Consider the following 17,133-nt stretch of genomic DNA (forward strand, 5'->3'; position numbering starts at 1 on the left):
TAATAATAGATGCTACGAAAAAGTCACGACTATCGTGGCAGTCGCAGTCGAGTTAATTTGCAGGCATTAATTTAAGTTTCGAATGGCGATTTTCATCTCAGCTAGGCCTCCAGTTCTGTTATTTCATAATGCTCAGTTCGCATAAAATAACTTAACTAAATAAAACTTTTTATTTAGGTAACAGTCAGCAGCAGAAGTTGTGCTAAGCGGACGAGGTGTTTAAAATTACCTTGATACGCTCTTATTCTCTTAACAATAAAGTCTTGTCAAGATCATTTTGAACACCTCGCCTCGCCCGCTAAGCAACTTCCACTGCTGTCTGTACATAAATTAACAAAGTTTTAAGACACAACAAAAGAAAAGTTTTATCTTGCGCGGATTTCTAGAAGAACTGTTTAAACAAACATCTCAGCGCGTTGAACTATCGCTTTAGTTTATAATACCTCGTAATTGCTTAAATCAATTAAATTTTATAGCTCAAGCCACGCGTCAAAATAATAGCTTTGATTAGCTCTAAAGACAATTATATAAGGGTTCATATTGGTCTGGCTTAATCAAGGTAAGTAGGTCTAAGGTATTAACACCATTAATGATCTCGCCACCGATATCCGATCGATCTCAATCGAGATCTCACAGCTGATTACGTTTAGAATTCCACTTGTTTGGTAATATAGAATGGGGTAGGGCTGCGTAACTTAGAGACACGGAGCAAGGTGTCATCTATATTATTGGTTGCAAATAAAATTTTAAAGGACAGTATCCCAGTCTAGTTAGTATAAGCGAGAAAGACATGCACCAATCCGCACTTACGTAAGGAAATATTACATAGTAGATTATCCTGCCATCACTCTTGCCTGCGTTGCGAGGAAGTTTCTAAAGTTGACAGCCCACATATAAATATATGTTGACATTGTTGACAAATTGGTCTCAGCTTTAAATGACAACACTTGCGCTATCACTCTGTTTGTGTGGCGTTATGGAAAGTACTTAAAATAACAGTGTAAATAAATTCATAAATGTAAGCGCCGCGCCGGCGCAACGCGATCGCGCAGGCGCCGTCCGTCACGCGCCGACAGTACCGTTACCATGAGTTGCTATCGAAAACTTACATTACGTTACTACACTCGCTAGCGCCTAAACGCGGTTTGTGTAGATTTCGAAACAACTGGTACCATGAGTCAGTTACTCGTTTACTATACTCGCTAACGTAAGCTCGATTCATCGTGTAGTTAACGTTACGATAGGGAATGACCTTGGAGTGACGCGCCTAACTTCACAGCAAAGAAAGCTATCTCTTTTTGACCATACTGAAACGACAGAATAGGACGATATTGGGCAAAAAGCTAAGTATTCAAGCTTTCGTTTTAAAAATATAAACATAACCCTGCTAATTTAAAGCGCCATGGAACAGTATTATTATGTAAAGTGTTAGTGGGGTCTTGTATTTGTGTTGGTTACCTACTTTGTCAAAGTGACAGTTCTCTACTTAAGTTTATTTTGAGTGTATTATCCAAATCCAATCCGTCCGTTGCCTGTTTGTTGTTGTTTTTGTGTTCCTGCTCCTGAATAAAAATGCGTACCAGTACTTCACAGTTTCAACTACTAGTCGACTACATGCAAAAGTAAGTATCTACTTTAAATATACATTTTAATTATTTACTTTAATTTGAGTTATACAGTCTCCCTAGTTTTTATGGTGAAATATTTTAGTTTCAAGTGGTTAGCAAAGTATTTTAAGTGCCCTCTCTTTGTGTTAACAGGCATGGTGACCTTAGCAAGCCGAATGATGGGCCACATGGCAAAGCGACTAATTTACGCCAGTGGGCCGAACTCACAAAACTTTTAAATGCTGATGCTACAGGCGACACTAAAAGTATAGAGAAGTGGAGAAAGGTATGTATATAACCTATGTGATTAGCCTTTTATTTATAATGTTTTCATTTTAATTTTTCACTTACCTATTCGTTCATATAATTTTTTTCTTTGCATGTACATTTGGTTCGCTCTTCTTCACTGGTTTTGTGTGTGTGTGTGTTGGGTGTGAAGGTATGGAGTGACTTGAAAAACAACACCAAGAAAAAGTCTGCACGGATATACAAATCTGGAAAAGGAACTGGTGGTGGTCCTGCTTGTACCTTAAAATTAAGTGACGTAGAGCAGAGGGTGCTGGCTATTATAGGGACACGGGCAGCTACAGGCATTATAGAAATTCCGGAGGTTGGCCTAGAGGTAGGGTAATGGGTACTTCATGCTTAATAACAATTTCATTCCATAGAGGTTATTTTACCTGTCATTACCTAGCGCTGGCAATACACATAACTCATCACTCATTTAATCATTCATTTAATATCTGATTCCTTAGATTAAGTATAAATAAAGAGTAAGAACTCCCATACTAAATCCCCTACACAGAGAATGCTGTCCTATGGGAGTTTGTTATTCTTTATTTAATCTTACTCTATGGTCATACATAAATTAAAATATTTTACAGGAAGAAGTAACTGAACTGACGGTACTACCGACTCTTGACCAACCAACCGATGACAGCCCATCTATTTTTCTAATCCATGAACAATTTGGTCAACAAACTTGTTCTAGTGAGTTTCCATATCATTGTTACTATGAAAATAAGATCAATGGAATTAATTTAATGTATGCCCTGGGAAAAATTCTAACAACATACATAGTTAACAGTCACCATAGCCTAGCTGGTATGGATTCTGCCTAGAAAGCTGGTTGTCCCGGCTTAGTATCCTGGGAAGCGTAGCGGCACAAATAAAATTTCTTCATTTATGGATGGATGACAATGATTTATAGTGTAACAATTATTAGATTCATATTTTTGTATGAATATTATTGCCCAATATCAATGTACAGACCAATCTTTCTTTGGCTGTAACTTTGTTACCTAATATTTATTTTATTGTTTTTATTCTTTATTGCAGATGTTGAAGATTGGAATCGGCCAGGGACATCGGCTCAACCCACAGTTTTTCCACCCTTACCTGCAGACAGGAATAACCAAGACTTGGCGGGCAGAGAGGCGCCAGCAATAGTTAACAGCCCAGGTACAGTTTTATTTACTAAATCTCATTTAGAAGCAGATAATGAATTTTGCATTTATTGACACATTTAATAGGTGTACTGCTCATTATTTATAGCCCATCGCCCACGACACACTTAATCTTGCAGTGGTGTTATTTTAACCTGCAATTGCTAAAAGTGGCACTGAAACAGATCATTTATGTCCTCTATGGACCCCTTTGGGTAATACAGTTGTATAATAGGAATGAATGTGCAATAAATACTGATTTATCTTTATTTTGTATCCTCTAGACAGGAGTGAGGCCGGCATGACGCAGGCGGAGGAGCCTGCGACTCAGGCCGCCCGGACAGCTGCTGGAGGCAGGCAGCACGCGCCGCAGAGTCCTACGCCCTTACCACTTACACCGCGGCGGCGGCGAACACGTCCGATGCCAACACTCTCCTCTCCTACCTACAGAAGGACTCGTACCCATACACAGTCCGATTTAGCAAGGCAAGCCTTTCTCAGGTCTGACTGTGAATGGCGTAATTTCCAAATGGAGGCAGAGCGGGAGAGGAATAGGTTAAGAGAATTAGAGATAAGGATGCAAGAAAGGTGGTTAGATTTATTTAGTCAATTTTTAGTATTAGGAAATAGAATTGTAGATAATTGGGAAAAAAAATAAAAATGTTATAAATGTGTATGTATATTTTTTGTTTTACCTATTTAACAAATGATACTTGGTATTTGCAAACATTACATTTTTAAAACAATTATTTATAATTATACTATGACCGTCTTGATGCAAGTCTTCTAGCTAACTGATCCCGTAGTGCTCTTCCCATTAATAAATCGCTAGCACCTCCATCTTCCAACACCACTTCCTCTCGATGAAATTCTGAAAAGAGTGAGCTCTTCTAAAGGTATTTATTATTTTACTAGCGACCCGCCCCGGCTTCGCACGTGTAGTTCAATTAATTTACACAAAACCTTTACAAATTATACATATAAACCTTCCTCTTAAATCACTCTATCTATTAAAAAAAACCGCATCAAAATCCGTTGCGTAGTTTTAAAGATCTAAGCATACATAGGGACAGACAGCGGAAAGCGACTTTGTTTTATACTATGTAGTGATATACTAATATTATAAAAATTATAGCAAGTTTTCTTATAAATACCTTGATCTTGTTCACATATCTCTTCGGGATCCGGAACATTGTACTTTAAGGCAATGTTGTGTAGCACAGAACATGCTATAATAATTTGTGAGCACTTTTCTGGCCTATAATGTAAAGTCCTATCTCGGTGTACACAGCGCCAACGGTTCTTCAATCGCCCAAAAGTGTTTTCAATAACAACTCTTGCAGAAGTGTGGGCTGCATTGAAAGTTTCTTCAATAGAGTTGGGAGTTGGGTTTAAATATGGTGTCATCAGCCATGGTCGTTGAGGGTAACCAGAATCACCTGTTAAATAGGAATATTTTTTATTTAAGACAAAAATAAATGCTTTTTTAAATGATTATGAAACATAATTTAAATTATACTTAGTCAAAATATATTGTCTTACCTAAAAGCCAGACAATTTCATTACGCCTGTGTAAAGACTGTATATAATTGTTAACATTACTATTTTCCCATATGAAAGAATCATGGGCTGCACCTCCAAACTTAGCATTAATGGATAAAATTTTACAATTGTGGTCACATATCTGAAAAAAGTATATTGTATATAAATTAGTAAGGCGCTTTTAGAGAAACATGTCAATCTAAATTTATTAAGGAGTTAGGTACCTAAGGTATACCTACAGATAAAAACAGACCTACCATTTGTACATTCATTGAGTGATAATGCTTTCTACAGAAATATAAGTGTTCTTCTTCCTTTTTGGGTGTAAATATCTTGAAGTGGCTGCAGTCAATGCTTCCTATCACCCCTGGGATTCCATATTTATTGAAAAAACTACAATGTGAAGATTGGTTTGTATTGTATTGTGGTCATAAGAGGAAATAATATAGGTAAGTACCTAGTTTAAGTTGTGATTCATTTATTAGTACCTTTGTTTAATGGCATCTCTTTCTAGGCGTGTGGTTGGAAAATTGATAAACCTTTTTCCAATATTGGGGTGGTTCAAAGCAGTTGTTACTTCTTCAATATAAACACTCACTGCTTCCTGGGAAAAATGGTGTGCCTTGCCAGTAATACGTTGGTAACTACCTTGTGCATAAAATAGTAATGCACATAAAACCTGCAAGAGTTAGTTTGTTGGTTAATTACAAAATAACACTCATAGATGTCAACTAAAATGTATAAGTACTTGACACTTTTATGGAATTTATGTATACTTAACTTTGATTCCACTGACACTCTTTGAGTGGATTTCAAATCCCCATGATTTATTAACAAATCGCACAAATCCTCAAATGCTTCCTTGCTAAGCCTATATTCTTTAATAAAATTATTCTCACTTATGTGTTGAAGTGGATTTCTTAATATTTTTCTCATATCGGCTTGATATTTTCCTTGTTCACGTCGTTCGTCTTCATATGCAGCCTTCGCTACCATATCCCATACCAAATAATGCCTTGCTGACATTATTTACATAAATCTTGATAAGAAATTAATACTATAACACGAATTCTAATAAGTTTTCACGCTCCAATATGCCAGTGAAATAGATTACTACAGTCGATAACGTATTGCTCGATAGCGTATGTCAAAAATGTGACTCATGGTACCGATTTCTATAGGCAACAGCTACAAACGTTATTCGCTAGCGAGCTAGGTAAAATACCTATCGAAAAGTAATCGCTAGCGTTGAACTCATGCTGCCGATCTTTAGTTCTATGAGTGACCGCCGACAGCGCTGTACTATTCTCCATACAAATCATTTACGCAGTCGCTAGCGAGTACCGTCACTGTAAACTCATGGTAATGCTACAGGCGCCCGCCCTTACTTTGTAGACTCGCGACTGCAAGTTACTCAGGCCTTCGTATTTACAGTCATCTATGTCACATCTATGTTTCACATATTATTATAGACGAGAAGACAAAAAAATAATTGAAATGTCTTCAAATCAACAATAATCTCAACAATATTCTTGTGGCCGTAGTCAACATCATGAAAATCAGAAGGAAAAGTAAAATTGTATCGGGATAATAGATGCAATGAAAAGGTTTGTTACTACTAAACAATTTACTTTCATCTAATACAAAACAATCCGATCGTTCTTTATGCATTATCTGCCAGCCATAGGTATAAGGCTCTCAAAATGTATGCACACCTCTTGGTATGGAGCAAACTCGGATTACACGCATTTAGGACCAAATTAAAGTATTAAAACGATTTCCAGCTTGCTGGGAATTAATTCCTCAAAACGCTATTTTTGGATCTAATTTAAATGGCCTATATGTTTAATGTAAATGTGTTTTTCAACTAAACTGCACATAAGTATATGGGGACTGTAGGCTCATGAAGTGAAATCATGAAAAAATCTTTTCTGAAATCAAAAAACTCATCGTTTTAAGATTTCAGTGTACTCAGGTACCCAGGTTCTTAATGGTCTGTCAATATCAAAACGGTTGCCCTATTAAGATATGATAAGACAGTGATTAGAACCTCATAACTACTATCGGTTAAATTGCACAGGTTCGCCACACTGATTAACGCCTTCGAGCGTCGTGAATAACGGCAGCAATTTACCTAATGGCTACTTCACGGGTAAGTACATGGGAATAAATGAGGTGTTTTTGAATGTGACAGAGAAGTCAGAGGTTATTAGATATACACGATAAGTCTGCAAAGTAAACGTAGCTAACTAGTCGCACTGAGCGACGAAAACGATGCACACATTAGGTATGTGACGTGACACGATAACGTTTTAATATATAATATAATAGATAATAAAAATAAAAACAAGTCAAGTACAATACATTAATTAGTCAAAATAATAATAATTATAATAAGATTATAAAAATATATCTAAAATAAACCACCCTGAATCGTACCTGGCTCAACGGTCCCCATTATTCCGCTGCGTTTCCCCGCTGAACTCCTAATAATTGCAGTAATTCATTTCAGTAATGATCACAGAAGCGTTTAAAGTTTACAGTTTATCCCCGTATTTGTAAACAGAATATTTTCGCTACAAATTAGACTAAGTGACACCTGTCATGGTTATTGTCGCTGTAGCTACATATTAGTGTCTGTTTGCGCGGTTGTCGCTTTGTTAAGTGGGCATTACACTACGCAATCCTCGGGCCATGTGCCTTTATTTCTGTCAGTGGAGCATAGACAGAAAGCTTTTTGTCTGATGCTAGTATTGTTACCCCAAAAAGAGGAATGAATGTAGTTCATATGTTTTAATGTTACTAACAAAACTTGTTTGTCAGTTTATATTATACTATTCTAAAATCGCTTCCTGTCTGAAGAAAGGAAATTTAATCAGTTCGTCACCCAATTCAGGAACCTTTATTAATCTATGCAGTTCATGAAGACAGGACTGACAAAAAGCGTACCGTGAAAATTCCTTTACGACAAGGACAGTGGGTAATATACGAATACCAGCATCTAGTAACTTTAAGTCATATAGTTGTACAGTTGTATAGTTGTACAGGCGACAACTGGGTTTAGCGAGATCCGCGATAACTAAACGACCTTAAAGGCAAACCACGGTCTGAATTGGCCAACGTGTCAGCTGTAGATAGAGTAATGGCTTCAGATTATCGAAGCCGATTTGTTTCTAACTTGACAACAACTAAGCGAAGTGGTAAAGAGTTATTGAGAAAGAATTAACTGACAGTTAGAGTAGACATTTGAAGGATTGCATTTAGCTATTTTTAGGGTTCCGTACTTCAAAAGGAAAAAACGGAACCCTTATAGGATCACTCGTGCGTCTGTCTGTTTGTCTGTCCGTCTGTCACAGCCTATTTTCTCCGAAACTACTGGACCAATTAAGTTGAAATTTGGTACACAGACGGACATAAAAAAATAAAGTTTTTTAAACTACTACATATAAAATTACATATGCAATGAAAGAGCTCATTGTGAGAATCTGTAATTTTAAAGTAAATCGTTTAGAAGTTATTTAAGAAAATAGCCAATAAATTACCATTCCCCCTCTTTATCTCCGAAACTACTGGGCCTAAAATTAAAAAAATACACAAAATAGTTCTTAAAAACCTATTACAAATGTGCAGTCAAGCGCGAGTCGGACTTAATTACTTAGTTTTTGATCCGACCCCTACGGATTTTTTTAAAGACATTTCACTCGTGTCAAATAAAAAATACATTGTTAAAAATTGTGTAATGTACGGAACCCTTGGAACGCGAGTCCGACTCGCACTTGGCTGTTTTTTATTTTTTAAATCATATAACTCAAAAGTCGCAGTCTTTTCTAAGCTACTTTTAAAGAGTTTCCTGATTATTTATTATTATGCTATTATGCAAAGGTACGGGTTGTAAATACAATTCTACAAATTAAGTGGTGTTGTCATATAACGATATAAATATGTAAACTTTAATGTTGTAGGTACTATATCATAATAAGAGAGTTTATTTAATATGTAATTTCATAATTTTAAAAACAGTATTCCGATGTGTAAAGGATCGTACAATTTCTATTTAATAATGTTCGTTATTTAGTCAGATAAGAAAAAATCTAAAAATGTACCTATCTATATTGTTGTTCGCCGATGTAATAAACCAAGGACCAACTTCAGTAATACTAAATGGTAGGTAACTCAACTCAACGTGTAAACAATTCTGATCCAACACTTTCCATTCACGGCGCCGAAAAAGGAGTTGTATTGTGAAAGATCGTGTAATACATATCGCGAACACCGGTCGGTGACAGGACAGTAGTAGTAGTCCCCATGAGTTAGTTCACAGTGTAAATCGGGCCAGTCAACTGTTCTCTTTTTTATGCATCATAATTTTGGCGGCATGCTGGTTGTTAGTCAAATATGAATTTATGAGGTACATATTCGTATCTAGTTTTTCACTGGATGCTGTTTCTTACTTTATTTCACTGGAATTAAAATTTGTTATCGAACCTGAAGCTAAATCCCAATATGTCGCTTGATATGTTAATTTCGAATACCTTATTACATACACGTTTTTTTTACAGACACAAGTAAATTATTCTATCATGTATTATAAATTCAATATACGCGATATAATCCGTTTTCATAGTTTTATTTCATGAGTAACTATCGCGGTAACCGAAGACACTATTAAATTATTCTAAACTAAACTAGGAATTAAATATAAAAAACCTCACCAAAGTCTCCTGCCTCTGGAATGGTGCCAACTGCCAAGGATGCTGGCGGCAAAGGGGCAATCTTTGCACCGCCAGACTTAAACGCTGGGCAAATATGAATTTATGAGGTACATATTCGTATCTAGAGTTTTTCACTGGATGCCGTTTCTTACTTTATTTCACTGGAATTAAAATTTGTAAAAGTTCATTGACTGTTGTAAAATGATCATTGATCACTGAAGACAGATGATGTCAAAATACTGAATTTGATAATTATATTGTTACAGTAGACCCTACAAGGCATTCGGTTTTGTAAGCATTTGGGTCGCCGCACAACCTTTTATGTTTAAACCTTATTTATCTACTGACGAATGAAATTATGCGATAAATTCAATGGATTATGTTTGTAAGTGCGAATTTGTTTGCATTATCGAACCTGAAGCTAAATCCCAATTTGTCGCTTGATATGTTAATTTCGAATACCTTATTACATACACGTTTTTTTCACAGACACAAGTAAATTATTCTAAACTAAACTAGGAATTAAATATAAAAAACCTTACCAAAGTCTCCTGCCTCTGGAATGGTGCCAACTGCCAAGGATGCTGGCGGCAAAGGGGCAATCTTTGCACCGCCAGATTTAAACGCTGGGCAAAGAAAGGGTCTGCTCTGTGGTCGCCCGAGACACCTATCTGTACCTTATTGATTTCGTCCATAAGTATATTAAATAAGATTAAGTTAAAATACTTTTGGACATAATATATTATGTACCTATATAACTCGGGCGTGTCAAAGATATGATATAAGTACGTGTATTACGGCGTGCCATACATTTCAAAATTGTTATAAAAAATTACCTCATTAATCAAGAAATTAATCAATTTTCAATTTTGGAAACGGCCCATAGGTATAAAAAATGTTAGAAGTTTCCAAAATTGTCCAAATTGTTTATGGCAATTTTGAAAACTTTTTCGTCGACAAATCTCTTCACAGAAAAGACTTTTGTTTTCATCTTTTATCGTAAGCGATCCTGTATCGAACGATAAAAAGACAAGGTCACTCTGATTGTATCCTAGCAAGGAGGCCAATTCAAATTTACATAAATTTTGACATCAAAATGGTATCTAATGATTTCAGTCTCGCGTGCAATTCGCTTGTACTTGTTCGTACATGTATATGCGCGAGCAAGTCACACGGGCGACTGACATCATTTAGATATCATTATTTTGATGTCACAAAGTTTGAATTGGCCTCATGAACAGGGCCTCGTGGCGTGAATTTGTAGAGGTCGACCCGTGTTGGTCTGAACCCGCCAAATCTGGCGCGGTCCGGTCCTAACTATCAACCCTATGCGGTGTTAAGGTGATGGCCGTCGTAGACTTGGGAATCTATGAGATACGAAAAAGGCAACAGAGTAGCTTATACTCGAAACTGAAATTCAAGACCAGAAAAACTACGACAATATTGCCACTGCAATAAAAAAAATTGTACAATAGTATATATATTCCTCTTTTACAGAAAAATACGCTAAGATAATTTATTTATTAGTAATTTTAATTCTATGATTTAAAGACGTAATTGTATTTACTTATTTTTACATAAATACAAGACGCCCTAATAAAAACTTGTACTTGTAACACTTCGGGTATTCATAACATTTGGTGCAATAATTTACAAATAAGAACGAACTCAGATGTAGTTTATTATATTACATACATTGATAAAATCGCAGTATTTAGCTTAACTGAATTGCCGTGCCGTAGCTACCAAATGTCCAAATTCAATTAGTGTAAATTTGTCAGACATAAACATTTGGGTAATAGTTAATGACCTTTTTTAGGACCAAAATAGGCCCCCAACTCTACCCCTTGCAAATATCAAAGAGCCACATGTCTATTCAACATAATTCAATGTCATTGCAAAAATGCATTTCTACTCTAACTAAAAGGAACGACCGCTTAGCAACAAATCGTGCCACTTCTGCACATTCTAAATCTTAAACAAGGTGTCATGTACGCGGAAGCGGCTAGTTTACAGCCGTCTGTATGTACTGGGTCAGATGAAGCGGCGGTTACCTGATACTAGAGTCATGGTCACCACTCACAGGTCACTGGAGTTACTATTACTAACCTACTGTAGAAGGCATTAGATAGTTTAGATGCCTCAATTTTATATCACACGTGGCAACATTGTTGCTTTAGCTATCTCTAATGGGCCAGAGATGTAGAGCGCTCTGTGCTAACAATATGTTGCTTCAGGTGTCACCTGATTGACCTGAAGTGTCAGGTATAGGTACACTTATTACCTTTATTATAGAGCGGTTGGTGTTAACTTTGGCATACAGGCATTTCAGCAAGTAACGGTTACATCGGATCAGGTCTAAGGGCATATGCCCTTATGCTCTGATATAACTATTGTTTTCTTTTGATAAATATAGCGTTTATTGTTAAAAAATAATATCCTTTACACATCATTATTTATATTATTGCAATTAGCCAACAAAATGATTCTATCTCTCTCTATGGCGTGTGTTTATAAGGCTTTATGTAAAGTTTTCTAAATTTTTTTTTTTTTAAATTTTATGAAATGTTTCTATTATGTAGGTACGTATTACTAGGCGCCATAGTCCTTGCTAATATTCTGCATATAAATTAAATTATGCAGTCTTGGTCTTTAATGCAAACTGTTATGGCGATTAAGTGCAAATATTCATTTAATATTAAGATATTCTTCGTGGTCATGGTTATGTACCATTTACACTAGCTTACTTAAAGACTGGATAGTTGCAACTCCTGAAATTTATTTAAGTCGGGTTATATTTACATTTTATTAAGAATTATTCGTTTCAAAAATCATAAAATCTATTATGAAATAAACAAATTTTTTAAATAACGTAAAATCATAAAATAGGGTAGGCACTTTTGGTTAGTTGGTATTTTGTTTAATAAAAGAAAACCGAAGAATATCGAAGACTACGAGTACTTACGTCTGAATTGACTTTCTCTACAAATCTTTTCAAATCTCAATTACAGCCTCTGTAACTAATATTTTTTTACGATGCAAGTGCGAAATTCGCAACGAGTAGCGAATTTTAAAACACGACCGAAGGTAGTGTTTCAAATCGACATGAGTTGCGAATTACCTATTCGCACGTGTATCGTACAACGTTTTACAATACATATGGCCCTTTCAATTTACGACGTAGTTACGTAACGTGCTTATTGTAGCTCAGGGTGTCGTAATGCAGCACCAGATGTACTGTAAAGGCTATTTAATAGATATGTTAAGTTATTTTGTATAAAAGCCCCTTTAATCCTTAGCCCTGCATCCACTTTGTCAACCTGTCGATGCCTCGCTTAATTATATGAGACAGGTACATATTAGCTATCGGACAAGATTAGAAAACCCACGTTATATTGTAATACAAACTATGTTTACCTTTTAAGATATTAGAACATAATTACTTTTGCATAATGACATACAATTTGTAGCAACTACGAAGTTAATATCGTGTAAGTGAGACCGTTTGTTTAAACATTATCTGCTATAATTTTAATAGAATAATATGCAAACTTATTTAAAGATGCAAAACATCCAATAGTATCTCAAAATCTAGTAATACTAAGTACAAGTATGTTCAGCACATAAGACTAGCGGAACCCGTGAATTTTCGTCATGCCCGTCAATTAATTAAATATTTTTTTTAATTACAATATATTCTCATAATAATTCTAAAAGGCGAATCAAAGTCGTATATGAATAATGATAATCAATGATGAATATCTTTGAAACGAAAGTGATGAAAAAATTGAATAATTTCGCAAAAGTTCGATTAAATACGTGTCCAAAAGATATACGGTTGGCATAAAAATTAATTGCGATCCATGGCAGGCCTGTCACAACTTTGGTGTGCGAAAGCGTGTTGAATCGTGCCCCTGCGCTGCGCATGGCGAGGCGTATCATCGCGTGGTTAATTGATTATTTATTACTGCATGATTTTATATACATGGATGGCAATGTTTTGTTTGTTTAATTATTGTTATGGTTATTGGTTCGAGCTTCAAAGAATACATATGGTGATTTTTTAGTAATGGTAATTTCAGTATTTGATACCGAACTCTATCATATATTTACTTTAAAAGCAAACAATAATGGTTCCGAAAGCAGATTCGAGTATTTTCATTGGAATAATTTATTTGTACTAGCTTACTTGTTGCCAATTAATTAATTACTAGAAGAATTGCTTCCAATAAGATGTCACATTGTATATAAAATGTAAAAAAAACTTTATATACTTTGGGGAACCACAGAAACTACTCGTATTTGGGTCGGGCTAACAAATAATGTCAATGTCATTAAAACACTATTTACAGTTCAGTTAGCAAGTTTCAATACTGCCAGTTAAACTTCACATGCCTGCATATTCAAGACTTGATATTGTATTGTACTGACCAGTCACAATGAAATACAATATTAACCTAGAGGTCAGAGATAAAAAAAGAATTTTTTTATTAATGCTGTCAGTAGCGTCAGTGAATTAAATTTATGCTTCAATAATTGATTTCTACAATTTATCTTCCCAAGTGCATTAAAATATGAGCACAGTAATGTAGGTAGGTACCTACCTACTGAAGATCGGAATGAAGTCAAACAATTGCTGAAAAATAAAAATGTTTTTTCATCATTTGGCCTTATAGACAAAAAAGGGAATGAAGTACGAAAATAACATAGGCTATGAACCTTTTTCATTTATTTAAGTATAATAATAATAAAAAGCCGCTGGACAGCTTGTAGCGAGCTGTTAGGGAGTAACGACCCCACGGAACCGAGTGCTCCCACAGGACCCGCAGGACTTTCGGCTCTGGCTTGCCTTCATTGGCCGTCCAAAAAGGAGTCGTTAGAGCTATACGTATGCTCTAGGGGTGAAGTGAAAGATGCATAAGACGCGAGTTGGCACAGTGGCTGTTAACTGTTGAAGCGGCGCACACCTCTCGACACCTGAGCCGCTCACACCGGTGTTGCTCCTTGTCGTCTTCACGAGGCAGGACATTAAATCTCTCCAAAGGGACTCTACGTGTTGGATCTATATCCCCACGCAAGCCTATCAAAAGATGTTTCTAAGTTCCGAAAAACTCATTGATACGAGCCAGGATTTGAACACGCGACCTTCGAATTGAAAGTCGGACGTCATAATTATCATCTCCGCCACCACCGCTATTTATTTATTTAAGTACATATATATTTGTTTTAAATTCCATTGTCGATTTTCGTAAACACTTGCGTGCACACCTGTCTATGCTCCTGTTGACGTTGATATTTGCATATTGAAATACCTCGATAATGGCAGCAAGTAATTGATACGCGTGCAATTTTTATAAAACTGGTAAGCAAACTGTTTATAAGCTTTATTTGTATGGTGCGAACAGCTTTAGGGCGATATGGCCACAGTGGAAACAAACTCAGTAGGGTTGTAACGATGATGATACTTGAAGTCGGAGCAGAGCAGCCGGCTATGTATTACATAGCCGATCTGCTCTCTGGTCTGCGGTCTGCTCTGATTAAAAATATCCATGTATACTTGTTGCAGTTTATTAAAGCTAAAATCAGATTAGATACCTGTGTCAGTTTTAATGGACAATATGAACTCACCTGTGAAGAATGGAATGCAATGTTTGCGGAAAAAGTTGATGTAATTGGAAACTACTTTCATAACCCAATGAGTGTTTCACCAGAGCTGCTTCAGTGCGATCGTCTTCGGATGTGTATCTCTCCAGTACCGTTGCTTTTACTCACATGTGACGGTGACGATGATGAATCTATGACAAACTCACACCCCTTGGTGATTAACCACATGGAATGGAGTCTTATCGAATGTGTTATGGAGTGTATTAACGCACGTATCGGATACTTGAACAAGATAAAGTCTACATATGAGAACCGTCTCAACTTTTTCAAAAAACATTTCAAGATATATTACCCCACCAATATTCAGCAGGCACTCAATATTATAAGTAGTTTGTGCAACGTAAACGATATTGTCGACTCTGAAGTAAAGTGTTATGCAGCCGATATTTTGTGTAATACCTATATTTTTCATTGAATGTAACGCCGCCGTCGAGCTCAATAAGCCTGTAATATAAGCTTGTATTGACAGTTATACTTCACTTGCTCGCATATTCACGAATTGATGTTTTATTACCCATTCACAATTAAATACATACAATATTAACCTGGTCGGAGTTGAAAAATTAAAATATTTATTAAATATGAATTAAATGTATGCCTCAAGAATTGATTGAATGCGTAATAACCACCTATTATGTTTAAAAAAAATGTCTAAAAGGAAGATCTGCTGTGCCTTGATGTATCACGTGCGGTGACCAGTTTACTGATTGCTTGCGTTTATCATATCGCGGCGTCCATAGCTGGCGGGTGCCGGACGCTACTTAACCAAATATCAGCCGTACTGAGATCGTACGATTTTAAATGCTAGAACCGGCGGGTTACATTTACCGTCAGCAATCGTAATTAATGTCATCGTCTACAACAATTTTTATGACACGGATGCGAGACAGTCGATTTTACGAGAGCGAGTCAATTGAAAGTATTGAAACCCGATCCGTAGCGCTCAGAGGGTTTATATGACTCAAGTTAACAATTTGAATAACTCTACAATGTTTCTATCACACTTGCTAAAAAAGGTTATTATTGATATTTTTCGCCATTTTGTTTATTCTTTGACACATAGACATGAAAGGCAGAAACCTATTCCATACCTATACAGCCTAGATTTAAAATTGTGCGAAAAATATTAAACTAGTTATTCAATCATTTGAATTTTGTTAACTTTATACCTTGGAATTAAATAAATATTTGACTTAAAATTTTCTATGACTTACGGCCCGATTCGAATTTTAAGATACGTCAAATCAAGGTCGAGAAACGATATGGATTAGATATGTCAGTGTCAAAAGTGACGTTTCTTCAAACCGAAACGTCGTATGACGCAACTATGTAGTATTAATTCATTTCCATCCGATCGAATCGTTGATAATTATGATTATCTAACTCACAAAATGATAAACCCTTACAAAGAAAGTACATAGATAGGTATGTATACCACTCAAAGAAATAATATACACTATTCTAAAACACTAATCATTCAACGTACATATAAAATGAGACCTACATTGGGATTAAAAAATAATAACTTTACTTTTCTAAATAAAACGAAGAAAATCAAGGAATGGTTAGTATTTATTAAAATGTCCAAATGGCAGAAATATCTCTTGAGTAATATTTGGACATTTTGAATAATCTAATCACAGAAAAATTATGCTTATTGGTCAGAAGATGAAAGAAACAAGAAAAAACGAGTATTTGTATGGATATTGATTTACATACTAATCGCCACTTGGACAATCCCACTAACCCGGGGTTAACCGGTTAAACCTGGAGTTACCATGATTACCAGCACAATTTGACACTGTGTTAACGGTTTAACGGGTTAACCCAGGTTTAGTGGGATGGTGCAAGTAACGCTAAGAAGTTTTAATTTTTTTTTGGTCCAGGCAAATCTTGGAGTTTAAAGATCCATATAAGTAAACAGGGTATCAATTACGAGCCACTTCAGGGATATTTTTAGTGCACATTAAATTTATTGCTACCCTCATCACAGGTCCTAGTGTCTAGTTATTTCATACTTTACGGAGGTCGTACGTTAAAAGGAAAAATAATAAGAAGGGAACCTAAATAAGTGACTAGGTGACCAGTTCCAGATTACTGGAATTGCGTTGTTTTATGTATTGCACAAAACGCAAAAATCTTAGAAAACCGCGTCGCTTTTGC

The 17,133-nt window shown here is 35.8% G+C and overlaps 3 protein-coding genes across 3 annotated transcripts in view; 1 reads left to right on the plus strand and 2 right to left on the minus strand.

Annotated features, from left to right (window-relative positions):
• LOC134748788 (uncharacterized) overlaps positions 1-17,133 on the minus strand; it is a 110,040-nt gene that overhangs the window by 38,210 nt on the left and 54,697 nt on the right. The window lies entirely within an intron of this gene.
• On the plus strand, positions 1,079-3,765 carry LOC134748887 (uncharacterized). The gene is made up of 5 exons (XM_063683719.1): positions 1,079-1,622; positions 1,761-1,893; positions 2,492-2,597; positions 2,946-3,068; positions 3,337-3,765. Exons 1-5 carry the CDS (start codon positions 1,573-1,575, stop codon positions 3,708-3,710), a joined length of 786 nt encoding a protein of 261 aa, XP_063539789.1. The 5' UTR covers positions 1,079-1,572; the 3' UTR covers positions 3,711-3,765.
• LOC134748888 (putative nuclease HARBI1) lies at positions 3,723-5,963 on the minus strand. Its single transcript, XM_063683720.1, has 6 exons — positions 5,381-5,963; positions 5,083-5,279; positions 4,852-4,987; positions 4,595-4,736; positions 4,207-4,491; positions 3,723-3,923 (listed from the first exon to the last, which is right to left on the minus strand). Exons 1-6 carry the CDS (start codon positions 5,618-5,620, stop codon positions 3,814-3,816), a joined length of 1,110 nt encoding a protein of 369 aa, XP_063539790.1. The 5' UTR covers positions 5,621-5,963; the 3' UTR covers positions 3,723-3,813.

This window comes from Cydia strobilella, chromosome 17, assembly GCF_947568885.1.
Source record: "Cydia strobilella chromosome 17, ilCydStro3.1, whole genome shotgun sequence".
NCBI lineage: Eukaryota > Metazoa > Arthropoda > Insecta > Lepidoptera > Tortricidae > Cydia > Cydia strobilella.

What these genes read in the sequence shown, in the direction of transcription:
- LOC134748887 (XM_063683719.1), top strand. Translation starts at nt 1,573, where the DNA reads ATGCGTACCAGTACTTCACAGTTTCAACTACTAGTCGACTACATGCAA. An exon ending in TGGTCAACAAACTTGTTCTA is followed by an intron (nt 2,598 to 2,945) that starts GTGAGTTTCCAT and finishes TCTTTATTGCAG; the next exon opens with ATGTTGAAGATTGGAATCGG. An exon ending in AGCAATAGTTAACAGCCCAG is followed by an intron (nt 3,069 to 3,336) that starts GTACAGTTTTAT and finishes TGTATCCTCTAG; the next exon opens with ACAGGAGTGAGGCCGGCATG.
- LOC134748888 (XM_063683720.1), bottom strand. Translation starts at nt 5,620, where the DNA reads ATGTCAGCAAGGCATTATTTGGTATGGGATATGGTAGCGAAGGCTGCA. An exon ending in TGAAATTGTCTGGCTTTTAG is followed by an intron (nt 4,492 to 4,594) that starts GTAAGACAATAT and finishes CCTATTTAACAG; the next exon opens with GTGATTCTGGTTACCCTCAA. An exon ending in GATATGTGAACAAGATCAAG is followed by an intron (nt 3,924 to 4,206) that starts GTATTTATAAGA and finishes CACTCTTTTCAG; the next exon opens with AATTTCATCGAGAGGAAGTG.